Raw genomic sequence first — 17246 nt, 5'->3', positions numbered from 1 at the left:
AACACACACTGAGTGAAGGTCAGAAGCGAATCCCCCCCTTGCTCCTTGGGGAAGAGCTGTGCAGTGGCTGATACACAGATGGGACTGCCTAAGATTCTTGTCTAGTCTTATTTGTTCCTCTGCTACCTTTCCTCCCTGAGACCCCTCTGAACTCTGTTCAGTCTGGAGTTGGAAAAGAGGGAAAGGGTCAAACCCCTCCAGTCACATTCAGAGGGAAGATGGCATTGTGTTATCGGCCCATCCCAGTGCAGTCCACAGGAATAAGGCTGCCCTGACCCATAAAACAAGCCCCTGGTGTTTTTAGAGCTCATGCCGAGTCCTCCCAGGCACTGCTGATATCCTCCTGGCCCACAGCACATTCTGCCACTCTACTTGCTCCCACTCACACCCCACAAGTCCCCCTGGGTTTAAAATACAGACTTGAATCAAACTTTGTCTAAAAATAGTCTTGCCAACCATCTGAGTCAAAAATCAGGAGCCAGAAAATCCCCAAATCATTTGATTTTAGGAAATAGTAAACTGTGGATTCTTTTTATTTGATTCTTTTGGGGATTTGGTGCTTTGGGGGGCAGCTTTTTGCTGCTGTCTCAAAAGCTAGAAACTAGAAATCTGTTTATTTAAAGCAAGGGTGTCAACTTCATCTGGCCCGCAGGGCCAAATGAGGTTTATTGGGCCAGTCTGGAACCAACCCCCTACCCCTGGCCATGCAGCACCAACAGCACTGGGTCCCACCCACCAGCCTCAGGGCATGCTGTGCATGCAGCATACAGGGCTGGCATAGGACACATGCTGCCCTCAGTGCACAGACTGCACCTTTTTTTTATTAAAATATATTTCTATATATATAGAGAGAGAGTTATATATATACATCCCCTATCATAAGCTTTCCATCACACACCTTAAATCCGCATTAAGAAACCCACACTTCCTGTTTCAATAAATGCACACAATCCCCTGCGCACCCTCCCTCTACCCTTACCTACCCAAATCACAGTCCTTTAGTCCAAACCCCTATTTGGGGTTTACAGTCTCAGTTCATTCACTGTCCTTGTCACCGTCACTGTTGATGTCACTGTTGATGTCACTGTCGTTTCTGCTGATGATGATTCTGCTGTAGTCCTTCTAGCTGTCTCCAGGTCCAATTGCATCTCTGTTCTCTTCATTCTTTTTGTCCACTTCCCCTCCTGGGGGTCTTTGAACAACTTGTGCCAGGTGTTGCTTTTCCAGATGGAGTTGGCTATATCTTCTCCAGCCTTGCCCACTGATTTCTGGTGGTAGGACTGAAGTTTGCTCAGAAACATTTTAACACAGTCTGTTTCTTTGAGCTTGGCATGCCTGTATACCAGGAGGTTCCTGCATTGCCACAGGGCACTCCTGACACAGGACACAAACTGATCGAAACGCATTGTCTGGGACCCCTGCTGCTCAGTGAGGTGTCCATACATCACTGCCTCCCTTGTCATCAGCTTGACTTCTGTCACTCTTTCAAGTAGCTGGCTTACCTTTTCCCACACACTCTTGGCATATGGGCAGTGCCATAGGAGGTGGTCAATGGTTTCTGCTTCTTCTTAGCAAGTTTCCCTGGGGCAATTGGGTCTAATCCCTTGTCCCTCCCTATACCTCCACACCCTCACTGGGAGTACTCAGTGCGCTATCAACCAACCTAAGTCCACACGATTCTTGCAAAAGGCCTTGCGGATTGGCAGTCCTGGTTCCAGATGGCTTAGCAGTCCACATCAGGGACCAACTCCATGGTTGATAACCTGTCTCTTGTCTCTGGCTGCCCTCTGTATCTTTTTGTGGTTGGACATAGTCACCGGGCTTTCCTTCTGTAATTCATACTTGCTCCAGAACTCATTCAGGACCCTGTAAAACCAAGGCTGCTCCATGGTCCACCACCTCCCTACTGCTACAAGGGGGTAAATCTAGGGTGCCACATGCAGCCCAGGCCCCAGACCCCAGTGCCACGTAGAGTACCCTGAGCCAGTGATCCATAGCCAAATTGTATGGCTTCATGGGCCAGATCCAGCCTGCAGACTGTATGTTTGACACTCATGATTTAACGTGAAAGCTGAGCATGTCAGGTAATCATCTGACACCCCCAAGCTGGAGCTTAAACATATGTAACCCTGCTTATGTTCTGCCCATCTGACTCTGGCTCTGTTTTATAATGGTAGCTTGTGTGTTTTTCATCTGCATACCCTCATTAGTATGCAGGTTTGGGGGACTTCAAATCATAGAGTCATAGAGAAGTTGGGCTGGAAGGGACTTCCAAAGGCCATCTAGTCCAAGCCCCTGCCCGAGGCAGGATCATCCCCATCCAAACCATGCCATCTATACAACCATAATCTGAACCCTACATAAGACTACCCTCAACCCTGACACAACACAGACCTAACACCCTCACCTGTCATGGGTAAAGCAGAGGAACCACAGCAGCCAATGTCGTGCTTCTATAAAATGTCAATATATGCTCAAGAGGTCCTGGGTAGAGGGCCACACCCCCTGCTACAGAGGAAGGCAAAAAGTCCCACAGTCTATGCTGTGTTGTTCTCAAAAGACCAAGGAGTTAAACTTATAGAACAATAAAGCTTGTTTATTTAGAGAGCCATCTTAGCCTGCTTCTCTGCTGTTCCCTTTGGTTCCTGCAAATGTAACAACTTATACATAACACTTTTAAAGATATCTACATGTCTTCCCCCAATACTAACTTTGGCAGTTTAGTTCAACCCATAGTTAAAGCACATTTTAGCAGGTCTCTATTAGTCCTTGTGTTGGCTTTTTAGCTCTAAGTGATCTTCGCAGATTCTCTGCATACTCAATCTGTATTGGTTCAGTTGTTGTTTGGTTTCCTTGTTCAGATGTCTGTATTTGTGTGTCATTTTCAATCTCCTCTGTCATTTCTTGTTGCTTTGTTGCTAGCTCTGTTTCCTTCAGTGATTCTCATGATCGTAGAATCCTAGAAAGTGAGGGTTGGACTTCAGGAAGTCATCTATTCCAACCCCCTGCTCAAACCAGGACCAGCCCCAACTAGATCATCCCAGCCAAAGCTTTATCTGACTGGGTTTTGAAAACTCCCAAAGATGGAGCTTCCACCACCTCTTTGGGTACCTGTTTCATTGTTTTACTACTCTCCTAGTGAGAAAATTCTTCTTAATATCTAACCTAAACTTCACTTGCTGCAATCTAAGACTGTTGCCTTGTTCTGTCATCTGCCACCACTGAGAATAACTTACTCCATCCTCTTTCAAACCCGCCTTCAGGTAGTTTGAAGACTGCTATTAAGTCTTCTCAGTCTCTTCTTCTCTAAACTAAATGAGCCGCGTTCACCGAGTCTTTCTTCGTAAGTCATGTCTCCCAGCCCCCTCACCATTTTTGTTGCCTTCTGTTGGACTTTCTCCAATTTGTCCACATCCTTTTTGTACTGCGGGGAATGGGGGAGAGGGGACAAAACTGAACACAGTACTCCAGATGTGGCCTTAGTGCTGAATAAAGGGGAATAATCACTTCCCTTGACCTTCTGGCAACACACCTGCCAATGCAGCCCAGTATGCCGTTAGCCTTCTTGGCAACAAGAGCACACTGCTGGCTCATATTCATTTGATTGTCCACTGTAACCCCCAGGTCCTTTTCTGCAAAGCTGCTGCCCAGCCAGTCAGCCCGCAGCCTGTACTGGTGCATGGGATTGTTCCATCCTAAGTGCAGGACTTGGCACTTGTCATTGTTGACCCTCATGAGATTCCTTTTGTCTAAATCCTCCAGTGTGCCTAGGTTCAGCTTGTTCTGTTTTTTCTTCCAGCTTCTGCAGCCTGGGATTTGTTATTTCAGTTTACTTGGCACATTCTAACTACCTTTTCCAAATTAAGCTCAGGATCCTCTAGCAATCTTTTCCTGACGTATCTCTTATACCTAATACTATTTGATTTCTGATCATGGACTCTTTTAGATCTCCAAAGTTGCATATCTATCTTAGAAGTCTGAGATCTTTGACAAACTCCTCTATCATCTCACATTCTTTCTACTGTCTCATGTGGAAATTGTACCATTCATAGGTTTCATTTTGTTTAGGTATACAATATTCCTCAAACTTTTTTATTACTGTGCCACAGTTTTTCTGTTCTGCTTCTGACAGTTGTAGGCTATTACAAAGAGACAGAGAGTTTTTGGGCCTGCTATATTTAAAAAATAGCTACCTTGAGTGGATCTATCTTCTCTGCAGCTCCACTGGCCATCATATATGGAGCTCTGCTTAAATTTCTCCATTTCCCTGCTGCATTGCTGGACAGCTTTAACTCCTCTGGAATTCTGAGAGGCTCCATTTTTATTTCTCATATCCTACGCTTGGTTCCATGTATTCTTCTCAAAAGACCAAGGAGTTAAACATATAGAACAATAAAGTTTGTTTATTCAGACAGCCCTCTTAGCCTGCTCCTCTGCTGTTCCATGCAGTTTCCTTCTACTGCTCTGAGGCAAAGGTATTTATACATTAAACTCTTAAAGGTCTCCACAAACATACCAATCTGACCACGGGGTAAAATTCCTTCCTGATCCCAAATATGATGATTGATGTAACCCTGAGTGGAGGGGAAAGACCCTCTAGCCAGGAACGTCCACCTTTGCTCCTAGCAGAAGAACTGGCACACCCCAATTGAAGTCCCCAGCCCTCACTGTAGCCAATGTCCAAGGCCTCTAGGGAGGCTTAAAAACCCTCTGACATGTATAGCAGAAAAAGTGGGGATGGGCAGGAGCAACCAGCAAAGCCCAGAAACATAGGAAATACCTGTGGTAGAAAATAGGCATAGCTACGCCTAGATCATCCCTGACCAATGGCTGTCCAACCTCTTCTTGAACACCTCCAGCGATGGAGTCCACAACTTCCCTAGGCATCTATTCTACTGCCTCCCTATTCTCACAGTGAAGAAGTATTTCTGGATATCCAGTCTAAATGTACTTTGCTTCAACTTCAAGCCATTGGTCTACAACCTGATCTCTGCAGCAAGAGAGAAAAGATGCTTTCCCTCGTCTTTATGGCAGCCCTTCAAGTATTTGCCTGTTTTCACTGATTGTGGTTGGGTGTGAAGCGTATGAAGGGTGTGAAGAGTGTGAAGGGTGTGAAGGTTCCAGATAGGGATTACACTGGGATAGCCTTGTGGTTCATCAGTTCTTCAAAGGAAAGTACATGTTCCGATAGTGGGTTCAGAAACAAACCTGATACTTATTATTACTAAAAGAGATGAAAAAGATCCCTGAACCTACTACTGACATATGTCAGGGTCTAAAGGAGCTGGGGTTGTATAGCAGCCTGAACAAGAGCAGAAGAGGTAGAGACCCCAGCAGAGGAATGGCAGAGGAGACCCCTGAAGGTGGCAGCCAGAACAGCACTCCCTAGCTTCCCACCCTAGCACTGCTGGTTGGCAAAGGTGGTAGAATCTCCAGACGGCAATCCTGGGTGAGACCTCCTTACCAGTTGACTAGGCTAGGGGGTAGCTCTCTGGCTCGGTTTGCTGGTGACTGTGATCTGCTTTGAGCTAACTGTGAGTGTGATCTGTTTAAGATATAGTTAAGGGTTAATCCTTAAGTTTTTCTTAAGGCATGAGCTTGCTCCTCTTTCCCCTTGTAATAAACCATGTTTTAGTTTAACATTTGCTTGTGAGTGGGGATGTTTGCACATTTAAACACCCAGTTAATGTTTATTTTCTCAGGTTTCTGGCCTAAAGTTGAACCTGGCCCTTGTTACTTCCATCCAGTGCCTGGCAGAAGGGTTACGCATAAATGGGAAATGTGTGGGAATCATGACAAAATCCTAAGAGTTAGAGCTCTGGGAAAAGTCAGTAGCTTCAGGCCTCTCACTGAAGGAGGAAAAGTGGAACTACTTCCTTTGCCCCCTGGATTGGGCTGTGTTCTACTACTGTCTCAGCTTGGCTGTCTCATTACTCCCTGCTCACAGCTTCTCCTAGAAGAAGGCAGAGATGATAACTGAAGGAATGTAAACTTCCTGTAGAACACCTTGACTAGAATGAAGGAAAGCTTTGTTCTACTCAGTACCACAGATTGAAGGGCTCCCCTGTTAAACAATTCCTGGTGGGAACTAAGGAAACCCCTGGAAAATGATGCAGCCACTTAGCTTTTGGATTACTTCTGTCCCCACAGCAGCTGGAAGTTCCGAATTCACAGAAGTATTTAAGGCTGCCTATACATGTGTGTGGGGTGGGGGGAGTGTATTTTAATTAGAGCGATTAGCTGCTCTAATTAAAATGGCTCACCGTCACATGTATTAAGCCCCTGTGCATTTAAAAATGGCCACAGGATGCTTTATCAAAACCTCATTCAACAAGATTTAGCCAGTTTAAAACTTGTGGGAACTTAATACACATAACGGGGAGGCAATGCTGAAGCATTCTAATTAGAATGCAGAGCAGACTCATTTAATCAAATCTGTTACAACATGTTCTAATTAGAAAGCAAACGTGCAGGTGTATAAGCAGCCAAAGTGTCTAACTCCCATAGGAATCACAGGCCATGAAGCACCTGAGGATTTGGGCCCAAGTGACTTTTTAAGTTGGTAAAATGCATTTTATCCCCAGTGAGGGACTTTGCAGGGAATCTGCCAGCCTACAAGGAGATTTCCAGGCACTTAAGAATAGAGTGGAGTAGAGCTGTAACTCTGCATGTGAAGACAGCTGCTCCCATGGACACAAAAAATACATGACAGCCAGCTGTGATTCCATTCTTATTCACCCATGGTAAGCTGAGATCACAAAACAGAGCTGTTCAGCCTGGCACTGAAATACCTTTGTAAAAGCTAACTTTGACTTGCAGCTCCTGCCCTCCCTGCCCTCTGTTATTCCAGTCTTAACCATGCACACAATTGGCAACAGTTTCCCACAGAGTTAGATGGATTTCACAGAGTGAGGTGCTTTGTTAGAATGTCCCATTGCTGTGAGCTTGCTTTGTATGGTGGCCTCTGGGTGCCAGTCCCATATGTAATTGCCAGTTTCTCTCCCAGCAGTGTTCTTTAGGTGTAAAGTTCCTCACTAGAAATGACTTCTGATTGCAAACTTCCCTGTAAAAAGGACCCTGTCTCTGCAAGCACCTCTGAAAATGATGTCCTGTGCCTTGAATTGTTCCTCACTGGTGGGTGGGTAAGCACCTCCTTCCAAATAATGGCATGTTGCCACAATTGTCCCATGGCTTCAGGCTCCCTGCCTGGCATACTCTAGATCTGCGTGAACTTTTACTTTGTGGTTTGATAAAGTAACTTTAAAGAAAACTTACTGAGACAATGTAGTCGTTTTAGAGCTATTTGAAAATCAGGAAATTCTAAGCATAAAGCTCATGTCCAAAAGTACAAGAATATTGGACATAGGACTTTGTCCTTTTTTACCTGTAATTCCTGAAAAGATTTGCATTTTAAATGTTTTCTGTTCCCGGTTTCTTTTCACATAACTTCATAACTTCGGCCTTGTCTATCCTGTTTCTCAAGGAAGATGCTATGGACAACTTCAGAACAAAGAGCAAGGCCTAATCAACTAAGGAAGGGAAAGGGGATATTTGCAGGTTTTAAACATTTTTCTTTGGCTTGGTTAAAATCTATTTAACTCAAATACAATGGTAAAAAAGATCACTGTTTTAAAGTTTTCAAATCCTGGCTCTTCATTGAAGAACCTGCTGATTCACAACTCGGAGGCTTCTGATGAGTCTTTCAGCAAAGCATAGAGGAGAAAACCTGACATTTTTAATAGTTTGATATTTTTAAAGTAAGAAGAGACAGTTTTTAAGACTACAATTTCTGGCCTTCTTCCCATACCTGGATAAAATGCCAAAAAAAGAAGCAAGGAGGGAAGCAATGGTCCTATATCTGTTACCCTTGTAGGAGTTCTTAAAAGCAACCCTCCAATTGTGTTTGGATGTAGGAAAATTCAGTTAAGTGTCTTTTTAACAGCTAATGATGTTACTCATTTGCTGCAAAGAGGGTTCTGTTACCACAGTTGTTCTGTTCACATGTAGACACTGCACAACCCGTACCAAAACTCTTAGTTTTTGATCTGACAGTCAGTACCACAGTTCTAGCAAAGGAACAGCAGAGGGCAGCAGAAACTGTGTTAACAAAACCCATTGGCCCTGCCAGTCTCTTTTTAGTTTAACTGTCTCTTCCCTCCCTCTCCTCTGGGTCTCCCCCCACCTTGCTATCTGAGTTAAGAGTTTCGATTTGGTTACAGCTCTCAAGGTCTGGCTAGAACATTTGGAGGGGAGAGAGGGAGAGACATACACACATCAGACAAGCCCAGGACCATGTGAGTGCTGGCAATTTAGGGAGGGCTGGGCTGGCATCTTGGTGAGGAAGAGGACTAAAGGGTTTGATTTTCTGGGGAAGGAAGGAGATAAATGCACGTCATCCCATTACTGTTTTGAATGCTAATGTTAGGAATGACCCAATGGTGTAGAGCAGTGAGGCTGTCAGAGGAGCGCTGGTGGCCCCACTCCCATAGTAACTCAGAGTGCTAAGAGGGTTGGAGGCAACAAAGAATCTGCCCAAGTTCTTGAACCAAGCTTAGGGTCCAGTAGAGAGGGAGAGGGTGCTATCTGGAGCTCACGCGGTTCTCCTTCTCTCAGTTAGGGTGCTGCAAGTCTCGTTTGTTTGTAGCTGAGGGACCTAGATGCGACTGAATAGATGGAGCTAAACTGGGGGCTCTGTGGAATTGCTCTCCTATGACTAAACTGAGGTCACAACCTTTGGACCCTGGGGAGCTGTGCTGGGCGAGCTCTTAGGTGACAACATACAAAAACAACCTGTTGGCCTAGAGTCAAGAGGAGGAGTAACCATGCGAGCCATTATGGCCGAAATTCTTGCACCCTCCCTCACCCCACCCTCAGTTCCGAGAGACCCGGTTCCAAGTTGTCTCCCCTGAAATTGGTTCCTGGCCTGATCCATTTTCTTGGCTTGGTGCATATCACCCAGCTGGTACCTGATTCACCCCTCTGTATCTCTGATGTTTCATAGGTCTCCTTGGTTCTTAGTGACCAGGGACCAACATCTGGTGTCTTGTGCCTAGAGCCAGCTCAGCCATGGGGCCGTTAGGGGGCTCCTCAGCCTCCTGTGAAGTCAACTCCAGTTGTGAATAACCCAGCTCTATGGCTAGTCCACAACTCTCCTTCCCATGTATGCTGTGTTTACAGGCTTTTCCCATTTCTACTGTGGGAGTCCCTCCTCTTTGGAGTGATCAGTTCCAGTCAAACCCCAAAAAAGCTGTTTGGGGAGATCACATCTCCCAGTTATCCCAAGCCATACCCCAACAACAACATCAGCAGCTGGGACATCGTGGTACCAAAGGGCTTTGTGGTGAAGCTGACCTTCTGGCAGTTTGACCTGGAGCCATCTGAGTCCTGCTTCTATGACTACGTCAAGGTAAGACCTGGGGTGTGGTGTGAATGGGGAGAAGAAACTAGCAACTTCCAGGTGCAATGAGATGCCCCCTCGCCTGTCTAATAGAGGAAACAGAGGGAGTTAAAAGGATGGTGATACAAGGAGCAGAGACTAACCAGATAGTAGCAGTGCACAGAGTGGACTGAACCTCACAAATTCTAATGATATCCCTTTCCCATCATTCGTCTGGATAGATCACTGCAGACAAGAAGGATCTGGGCCGGTACTGTGGCCAGCCAGGCTCAGCCAAGGGCAACCACCCAGGAACCAGGGAATTTGTGTCCAAGGGGAACCAGATGAGGCTGAAGTTCCAGTCTGACTTTTCCAATGAAGAGAATGGCACCCTCATCCCCTACAAAGGATTCTTGGCCTATTACCAAGCAGTGGGTGAGTAGGAGATAGCCACACAATAAAAAGGGAGCACATAGGGCTGGTACCATCTATCCCCTGATGGAAGAATAAAGAGGGGCCTGGTCCCAGTCTACAACAGTTTGAGGTAATGGACAGGATCCCGACTCAGAGTCCTGTGAATCTAGAGCCTTTGGCATTTATATAGAGCTGTTTTGCCTTTATGTCTGCACCTGCTGTCTCCTTAGATCTGGATGAATGCACCCATGGTAATGCCGTTGAGGAAGAAGAGGGTCCTCAGTGCCAGCACACCTGCCACAACTACATTGGTGGCTACTTCTGCTCCTGCCATCCTGGTTACCAGCTCCAGAAAGATCAGCACTCCTGCAAAGGTGAATGGAAAAGGGGGAGATCAATGAAGAGAGAGAAAGGGCTGAGAGCAGGAGCCTGCTGGTGAGGATGAGAGGGGGAGGAGTGACTTAAGAGGCAATAAGGGAAGAGGACACATATTGCCTCCCTTGGTACACACTGAAGCCCTGGCTTTTTTCCCCTTTCCCCAGTGGAGTGCAGCAATGAGCTGTTCACAGAGGCATCAGGATACCTGTCAAGCCCAGAGTACCCTGAGCCATATCCCGCAGAGCTGCAGTGCAAATACAGCATCCGCCTGGACAAAGGTCTGAGCATCACCCTCAAGTTCTTGGAGCCCTTTGATATTGATGAACACCAGCAGGTCCATTGCCCCTATGACCAGCTCAAGGTACTAGAAATTGACAAATGTCTCTTTCCAGCTCTGCTGGCACACTGGAGCAGCCATGGGGCCAGGACTGCTGGGAGGAAGAATTAAAGATTAGCAAAGGCGGAATGACCCAGGCTCTGGGGCAGAACTGTTTCCCTCAGTCCACTTGCTAGGACCTCTCATTTCCACTGCCCTGAACACTGGGGATTCAAGGCCTTCCTGGACCAGTGCTGGTCTCATTTGCTTTTTTCACAGAAATCATAGAAAACATAGAGAAGCAGGGCTGGAAGAGACCTGTTCAGGTCTAATTCTCTGCCTGAGGCAGGATCATATCCATACCATCCTATACATATCTATAATCTAACTCTTAATAAAACTACCTTCAACCCTGAGACAACACAAGGCTTAACACACTAACCTGCAAGGAGACAAGGGCATCAATATCCTGCTTTTGTAAAAGGTTGTTAATACGTGCTCAAGAGATCCTAGGTAGAGGGCCACATCCCCCACTACAGAGGAAGGCAAAACCCCCCACATTTTACACCAACCTTTCACCTCCTCTCACCTGCTAACGCTCTTGCCTCTTCCCTAGATTCATAATTAGATGGGATTGTAGGTCTGAACTCAAGATGGGAGAAGCAGGTAAACCTGATTGGACAAGCCAGCTGGTCTGATCTGATGGTGGACATACGGCTGGGTGGGTCAGAGAGCCAATGATTTATCCACCCCTTCTCCCCCGTAACCCTGCAGCTGCGGAGGAAAGCACTGGGCCCCTGCACAGCTCAGGCAGGCAGGCTCCAGGGAGAAAAGAAAAAAGATCAGGCTCACTGCTTTTTTTTTTTCTTCAGTGGAGCTTGTTTGCATGGTCTGCCACCAGGCTGCCTGTACAGGCTGCCTGCATAGCCCCGGAGCTGCACAGGACTTGGTGCTTCCCTCTGCGGCTGTGGCACTTTGTTAGGTAGCAAACTAAAACACCTCAGAGGTGTTTTTTTGCTATGTTCCAACGTCATTTAACAAGTAATACGCTGCCAAGAGTGTAAACAGCAGCACCATTAAAGCAATGCAAAACGGCATTTAAGCCACTTTAAAGGCCAATTTTGTGGTGTGTACAGAGGCCCTATAAGATCAAGTGATGGAGCAAACAGACCTGTTGGTCTGGCCTGACTCAGGGAAGGAAGTGGAAACTCTGTGGTGGAGGAGTATGTTGGTCTGATTCTGGCCCCTGTAAATCATCTTTTCCTTCCCAGGTCCAAGCAGGAGGAAGACTGCTTAAAGAGTTCTGTGGTAAGGTGTCACCTGGCATCATTGACACGAACAGCAACGAAGTGGACATTTTGTTCTTCACGGATGAGTCGGGGTTCAGTCGTGGCTGGAAGATCCACTATAGCTCAGAAAGTAAGGTGTGCCTTGCCCTGAGCTTACCTCAGGCCTCTGCAGGCTTTTTGCTAACATCCACCCCATTTCTCCACAGGAATCCGGTGCCCCCAGCCTGTACCACGGGATGAGTTCACAGTCATCAAAAATCCTCAGCCCGTCTACCAATTTCGTGATTATTTCATTGTTAGCTGCCAGAAAGGTTACAGACTCACAGAGGTAAGACCCCTTTCTCCACTCCTCCTGATCTGTTTTCCACTCCTCTCCTGTCTCTCTTTTTTCTGTTGACCTCACCACACTTCCAGGTATTTCTGTTCTCTTAACTTGTCCCCCTCCATACCTGTCACTCCCTTCCTTTCTCATAAAACCAGACATTGTCAGGAGATTAGACAACAAAGGTCTGAAGAAAAATTGGGAAGCAGTGATTTCCTTCTGGAAGGCTATGAAAAGCCTCAGCTCTGAGCTCAGGAATCTGACCAAAGGTAGAAGGAGTTACTTACTCCTCTCCTATACCATTCCTGGGATTGGGTGTATCTATGGCAGACCTGTGAGGAGAATCCAGTTCATGGTTTTGGAGGAAATCAGGAGGAAAGTTGAACAGTAATGAACAAGAAGCATCTCCCCTTTGATTTGGAGTTGGGAATAGAGATGCAAGATTATGTGGGGCCCTTAGTTCTACTTCATTTTTCATGCAGAGTGGCCAGAAGCTGGCATCCTTCACTGCTGTCTGCCAGGATGATGGGACATGGCATCGACCCATGCCACAGTGTGAAAGTAAGTCGACAACTTGAATTATCTTCTCCAGAAGGGCAAGTTGAGGGTTCATCCACTTGGACTAATTTAGTCCTTGTCCTTTTTGCTGAGTTTCATAGATGGAAGCTCATTCACATTAGTCTGACGGTACCATAAGTACCATGAAAATGTCTGTTCCCCCTCACACTGTAGGACTCCATAAGTGATGGTACCCTCAGGGTATAATGTAGCCAACATGCTTCTTACTAACATTTATTTAGTAAAAAATAGCCTTTTCCTCTAACAAGAGAAATTTTGGGCCAAAAAATGGACTGTTTCTAAATGGACCATTTCCCTTCCCTCCCTTGCACCTTGGACTCTGTGAGTCCCCCATGGGGGTCTCAATATCATTCTGGTGATGAGCAAGGTGGCTACATCTGACTCCTCTTCTGGTTCTGTTTTGTAGTTGTGAACTGTGGTGACCCCAAACTTCTAAACAATGGACATTTCAATTATGTCAGCAAACCTGGGAACAACGAATACCAATCAGCAATCACATACCACTGCAAGAAGCCTTATTACCACCTGGTCACCAAAGGCAGAAGCGGTGAGTTCTGACTGGAAAATCCCATCAGATCCCATATTGCCTTAATTTCTCAGGTCCAGGTCAGCATCAACTCCTATCCATTTACTGGGGCTCCAAGTCTTAGTACTGTATTCTAACTGATGATGTTCTGAGCTGTTCCCCTGATGAAACAAGTCCCCAGACTCTCGATACTGAAGAATGTTTCCTGGGTTCTTTTTTTGTGGCTTTCTCCAAGCCCAATCTCACTCCCCAAACAACATCTCTCCTCAGGCACTTTGAGGTTTCACATGTTCCATTTCCATGTGATTCCTTCATGCCAGGTGAGCCTAGTTGTTTGAATCTCTTCCCGCCATCCATGTGGAATCAAGGGATCATGGTTCTTGAACAAGAGGATTTTATCACATAAACTAACATTATAGACCTGGAGCCCAAAGTTCCATTTTAAATTGGCTGTTTCCAGGAGTGGATCCAGGGGTTGTACAGCAGTACCCTTTGGTTGTGCCCTGCATGCACAATGAACTCTCACAGCTCACGGACACTTCAGCACAGCTCCTGGTGGGAGCTCTATGAGCTCACCATTGGTCAGTGTGAGCTCTGTGCAGAGTCCCTGCTTTTAAGTAGCTCCAGGGCCTGCTGTTCATCACTCTTCCTCTGCCTTCTTTCCACCTCCTCCCCTCTGCTCCCCCCGCCACCCCTGAATTCATAGGGGAAAGAAGGGGAGAGGCTGATGTGCAGCCCCTGTTTTCATTAAGGTCTGAAGGCTTGGCACTGCCACGGCTCTTTCCATCTTCTCATTTCCCCACTGCTGAATTCACCAGTGGGAAAGGGGAGGAGAGAGGGGAAGAATGAAGAGCAGAAGGCTCTGGACTGCTTTAAAGCAGATATTCTGGAAAGAGCCTGTCCTGGAGTGCTCCGAGCTCATGGCACATGAGAAGCTCCTTGGCATCCAAGATCACAGTGAGGGGCTGTGGCCATACCTGCTTCAGATGAGCTCTCTTCACTGTGCATGTGCCTCACCCCTGAAGGGAGGTAGTCACACCCTTGTCACTGAAATCCTGGATCTGTGCATGGCCATTTCCCAAGGTACACCCTGAGTTTGGAACTCGGTTCCGCACTAGATACATCTAGTGACTGAATGATATTAAAGTAAGCATAGGCTATGTAATGGGGAAGATGAATGCTGAGGAACTATTATGTATTATGTATTGTACTTAAAGGCCTAATAAGTGAGTGTTAATGACTCCCAGTCAATTTTCAAAGATAGAATACCATGCAGTTTCCTAATGAAACATGTAGTAGGCACAAAACTTGATAAACAGGACACAGCATAGCAACAAGCATTTAGAATATTATGGATATTCCAAATATTCATGAGAAACTTGTTAAATGAAAGCCACTGCTGCTCCTCATGCAGGCTTCCCTAATCCATTGCTGTTGCCCATATCAATATATAAAGTTTTGATGTAAACATTATGCTGTTTTACTTCAGCACAGACCTATAAACACATGCCCCTCAAGTTTTCTTCCAGAGTTGGCATGTCAGTCTTCAGAGTATGACTGTACTATTGCAGTGCATGTCATCTGGATTCATTACAGCTCGAGTAGAAAGGTGGCAGCATCTCAGTCCTTTCAAGACACTTTAGAGCCCTATCAGCAAACACTCTGTGGTTCTCCACAGCTAGTAGCATTCCAGGCCATGGAATAATAGTTTCTGGTCTCCTCAGCACCTGATGAAAAAGATATCTGTAAAAAGATGCAGGTCCTGTGACTAGGTATTAAATGTCAAGCTAGCATGCCGCAAGGTAACCTGCCTCTGCAGTTGCAGAAGCAGTTATATGAGGCATGTCAGCAAACTGCCACACCCCATTTATGGCTGTTTCTGCGCGTTGCACTAGCTTACCCTGTCCTGCCCCCTGCACAAGTGCAGACACAAGGTGAAAAGCCATGCCTCCAACCCACTACCTCCCTCCCTTTCTTGGAGCCAAAGTCAAACCCAGTCATAAACAGCACATATACACTGCCCCTCTGTCCCCATCAGCATGTGTTTTGCTCTATTTGAAGCAAAAGTTGCTATCTTTCTTGAACTAAGAAACTCAGATTTGAGCAAAGTAACTCAGGTGGAGACTTCCCAGAGGGTACAGAGAGGAACCATCCCTCCCTGCTTTTGCTGATCTGTTTCTTGGATTGATGGGCCCAGAGCTGAGCACAGCATGCCAGTGGGATGCCTGCCCTGACTGTGAATGACCTCCCCCTGTAGCCTTGGCCTAATTATTTTCTTGCCTCTTCTCACAGATACCTATACCTGCTCTGCCCAGGGTTCCTGGGAGAACCAAGATGGCCATGTGGACATTCCAGCATGTTTACCAGGTCAGTTAGGAAACCACTCTCTTTATCCAGCACTCAGCTATATGCCTTTAAGGTCCCCACACAGTCAAGATATCAGACAGAGAAAAGGATGAACAAGTGGAAGAGATAATAATGTGGGGACTAGATAGTGAGGGAGAAAGGGAAAGAGACAGACTGAGAATGAGAGAAAGCAGAAGCAGGGAAGGTGATGGTACAAAGAGAAAGACAGATCAAGGAACAGAAACTTACAGTCATTTTGGTTCCTCTCTCTTCCATTTCACAGTGTGTGGGAAACCAGACAATCCTGTCACTTCAATCCAGCGGATCGTTGGTGGCAGCAGGGCAAACCCAGGAAACTTCCCGTGGCAGGCAAAAACACTCATCCATGGCCTCGGGGGTGGGGCTCTGCTGGGTGACCGCTGGATCCTGACAGCCGCCCATACCATCTACCCCAAGAACAAAGAACAAGGAATGGAGGCAATTGGGAGAGATGGCGAGGCTCTACTGACTGGGGATGAGGAGGTGTACCTTGGACACACGAATGTGACTGAGATCCTTAAGCTGGGTAACCGACCTGTCCGCAAGATATTTGTGCACCCAGGCTACAAACCTGGCAACAGCCACAATTTTGATGGGGACATTGCACTGCTTGAACTGAAGGAGCCAGTGAAGCTGGGGCGCGACGTGTTGCCCATTTGCCTCCCAGATATTAAAAACAACACCTTCTACACCACGGGGTACATGGGGTATGTAAGTGGCTTTGGAGTGGAAAAGAACATTCTTCCAGACCATCTGAAATATGTAGCACTACCAGTGGCTGACCAGACAATCTGTCAACAATGGTTGCAGAATAATAACAAAAAGACCATGAATAAGACCATGGTGTTCTCTGAAAATATGTTCTGTGCTGGCTCACCCTCTGCAAATAAAGACACTTGCCAGGGAGACAGTGGGAGTGTCTTCACTGTGCTGGATCCAGAAAGTGAGCGCTGGATTGCTACTGGTATTGTCTCTTGGGGTATTGACTGTGCTAAGGGCTATGGCTTCTACACCAAGATCATCAACTACCTAGACTGGATCAAAAAAATAACAGGAGAGAAGACACTCTGAATGCCAGAAATTGTCTGAAAGCTTAGCGATATCATGTAGACTTCCTAACACCAGCACATTCTTTGTTGAAACTTTGATGATGTCATTAAATCTTCTCAACACTGCTGTCCCATTGGCTGAAACCTTGAAGACGCCATAAAAATTTCTGAGGTCACTGCATCATTGCCTGAATTTTGGTGACATTATCAAAGGTTCATAATTGTGCTCTGCTATTGACTAAAGCCTTGCTGATATTCTAAAGCTTCCAAATGTAAGCCTTGATAACATCAGGAAGCCTTGGGTAATCCAACATTCAATTGCCTGAAATTTTGATAATGTCATAAGACTTCTGCAATCTGTTACACTGTTGTTTAAGATGCTTGCAATGTGGTACCCTGTTCTGGATGATGCTGCACTTGGAGTTGAGTGCAGTTTGTTGTATGCATCCCCAGGTTCTATCAACATTAAAATCACTGCTACCAGAACAAGATGCTTTTATTTAACTGGCTTTTCTCCATTCTCTGTATTTAGTAACTAGTACCCTTTTCCAAGAAGGTTCTCAAATGAGCTTATAGGCTCAGCCATGAGCTCCAGGGTGACCCTCTGCCAAC

General features: G+C 46.2%; 1 protein-coding gene across 1 annotated transcript; it reads left to right on the top strand.

Moving 5' to 3' along the window:
- The first annotated feature begins 6584 nt into the window (after positions 1–6584).
- C1R (complement C1r) lies at positions 6585–17125 on the top strand. The gene is made up of 11 exons (XM_014603960.3): positions 6585–8294; positions 9178–9406; positions 9619–9811; positions 10021–10164; positions 10333–10529; positions 11756–11903; positions 11980–12101; positions 12578–12656; positions 13081–13221; positions 15493–15567; positions 15830–17125. Coding segments are annotated over exons 1-11 (2157 nt in total). The 5' UTR covers positions 6585–8292; the 3' UTR covers positions 16657–17125.
- The last annotated feature ends 121 nt before the right edge of the window (positions 17126–17246 follow it).

The sequence above is a fragment of the Alligator mississippiensis genome, chromosome 1 (assembly GCF_030867095.1).
Source record: "Alligator mississippiensis isolate rAllMis1 chromosome 1, rAllMis1, whole genome shotgun sequence".
NCBI lineage: Eukaryota > Metazoa > Chordata > Crocodylia > Alligatoridae > Alligator > Alligator mississippiensis.
This window is presented reverse-complemented; position numbering and strand designations above follow the sequence as displayed.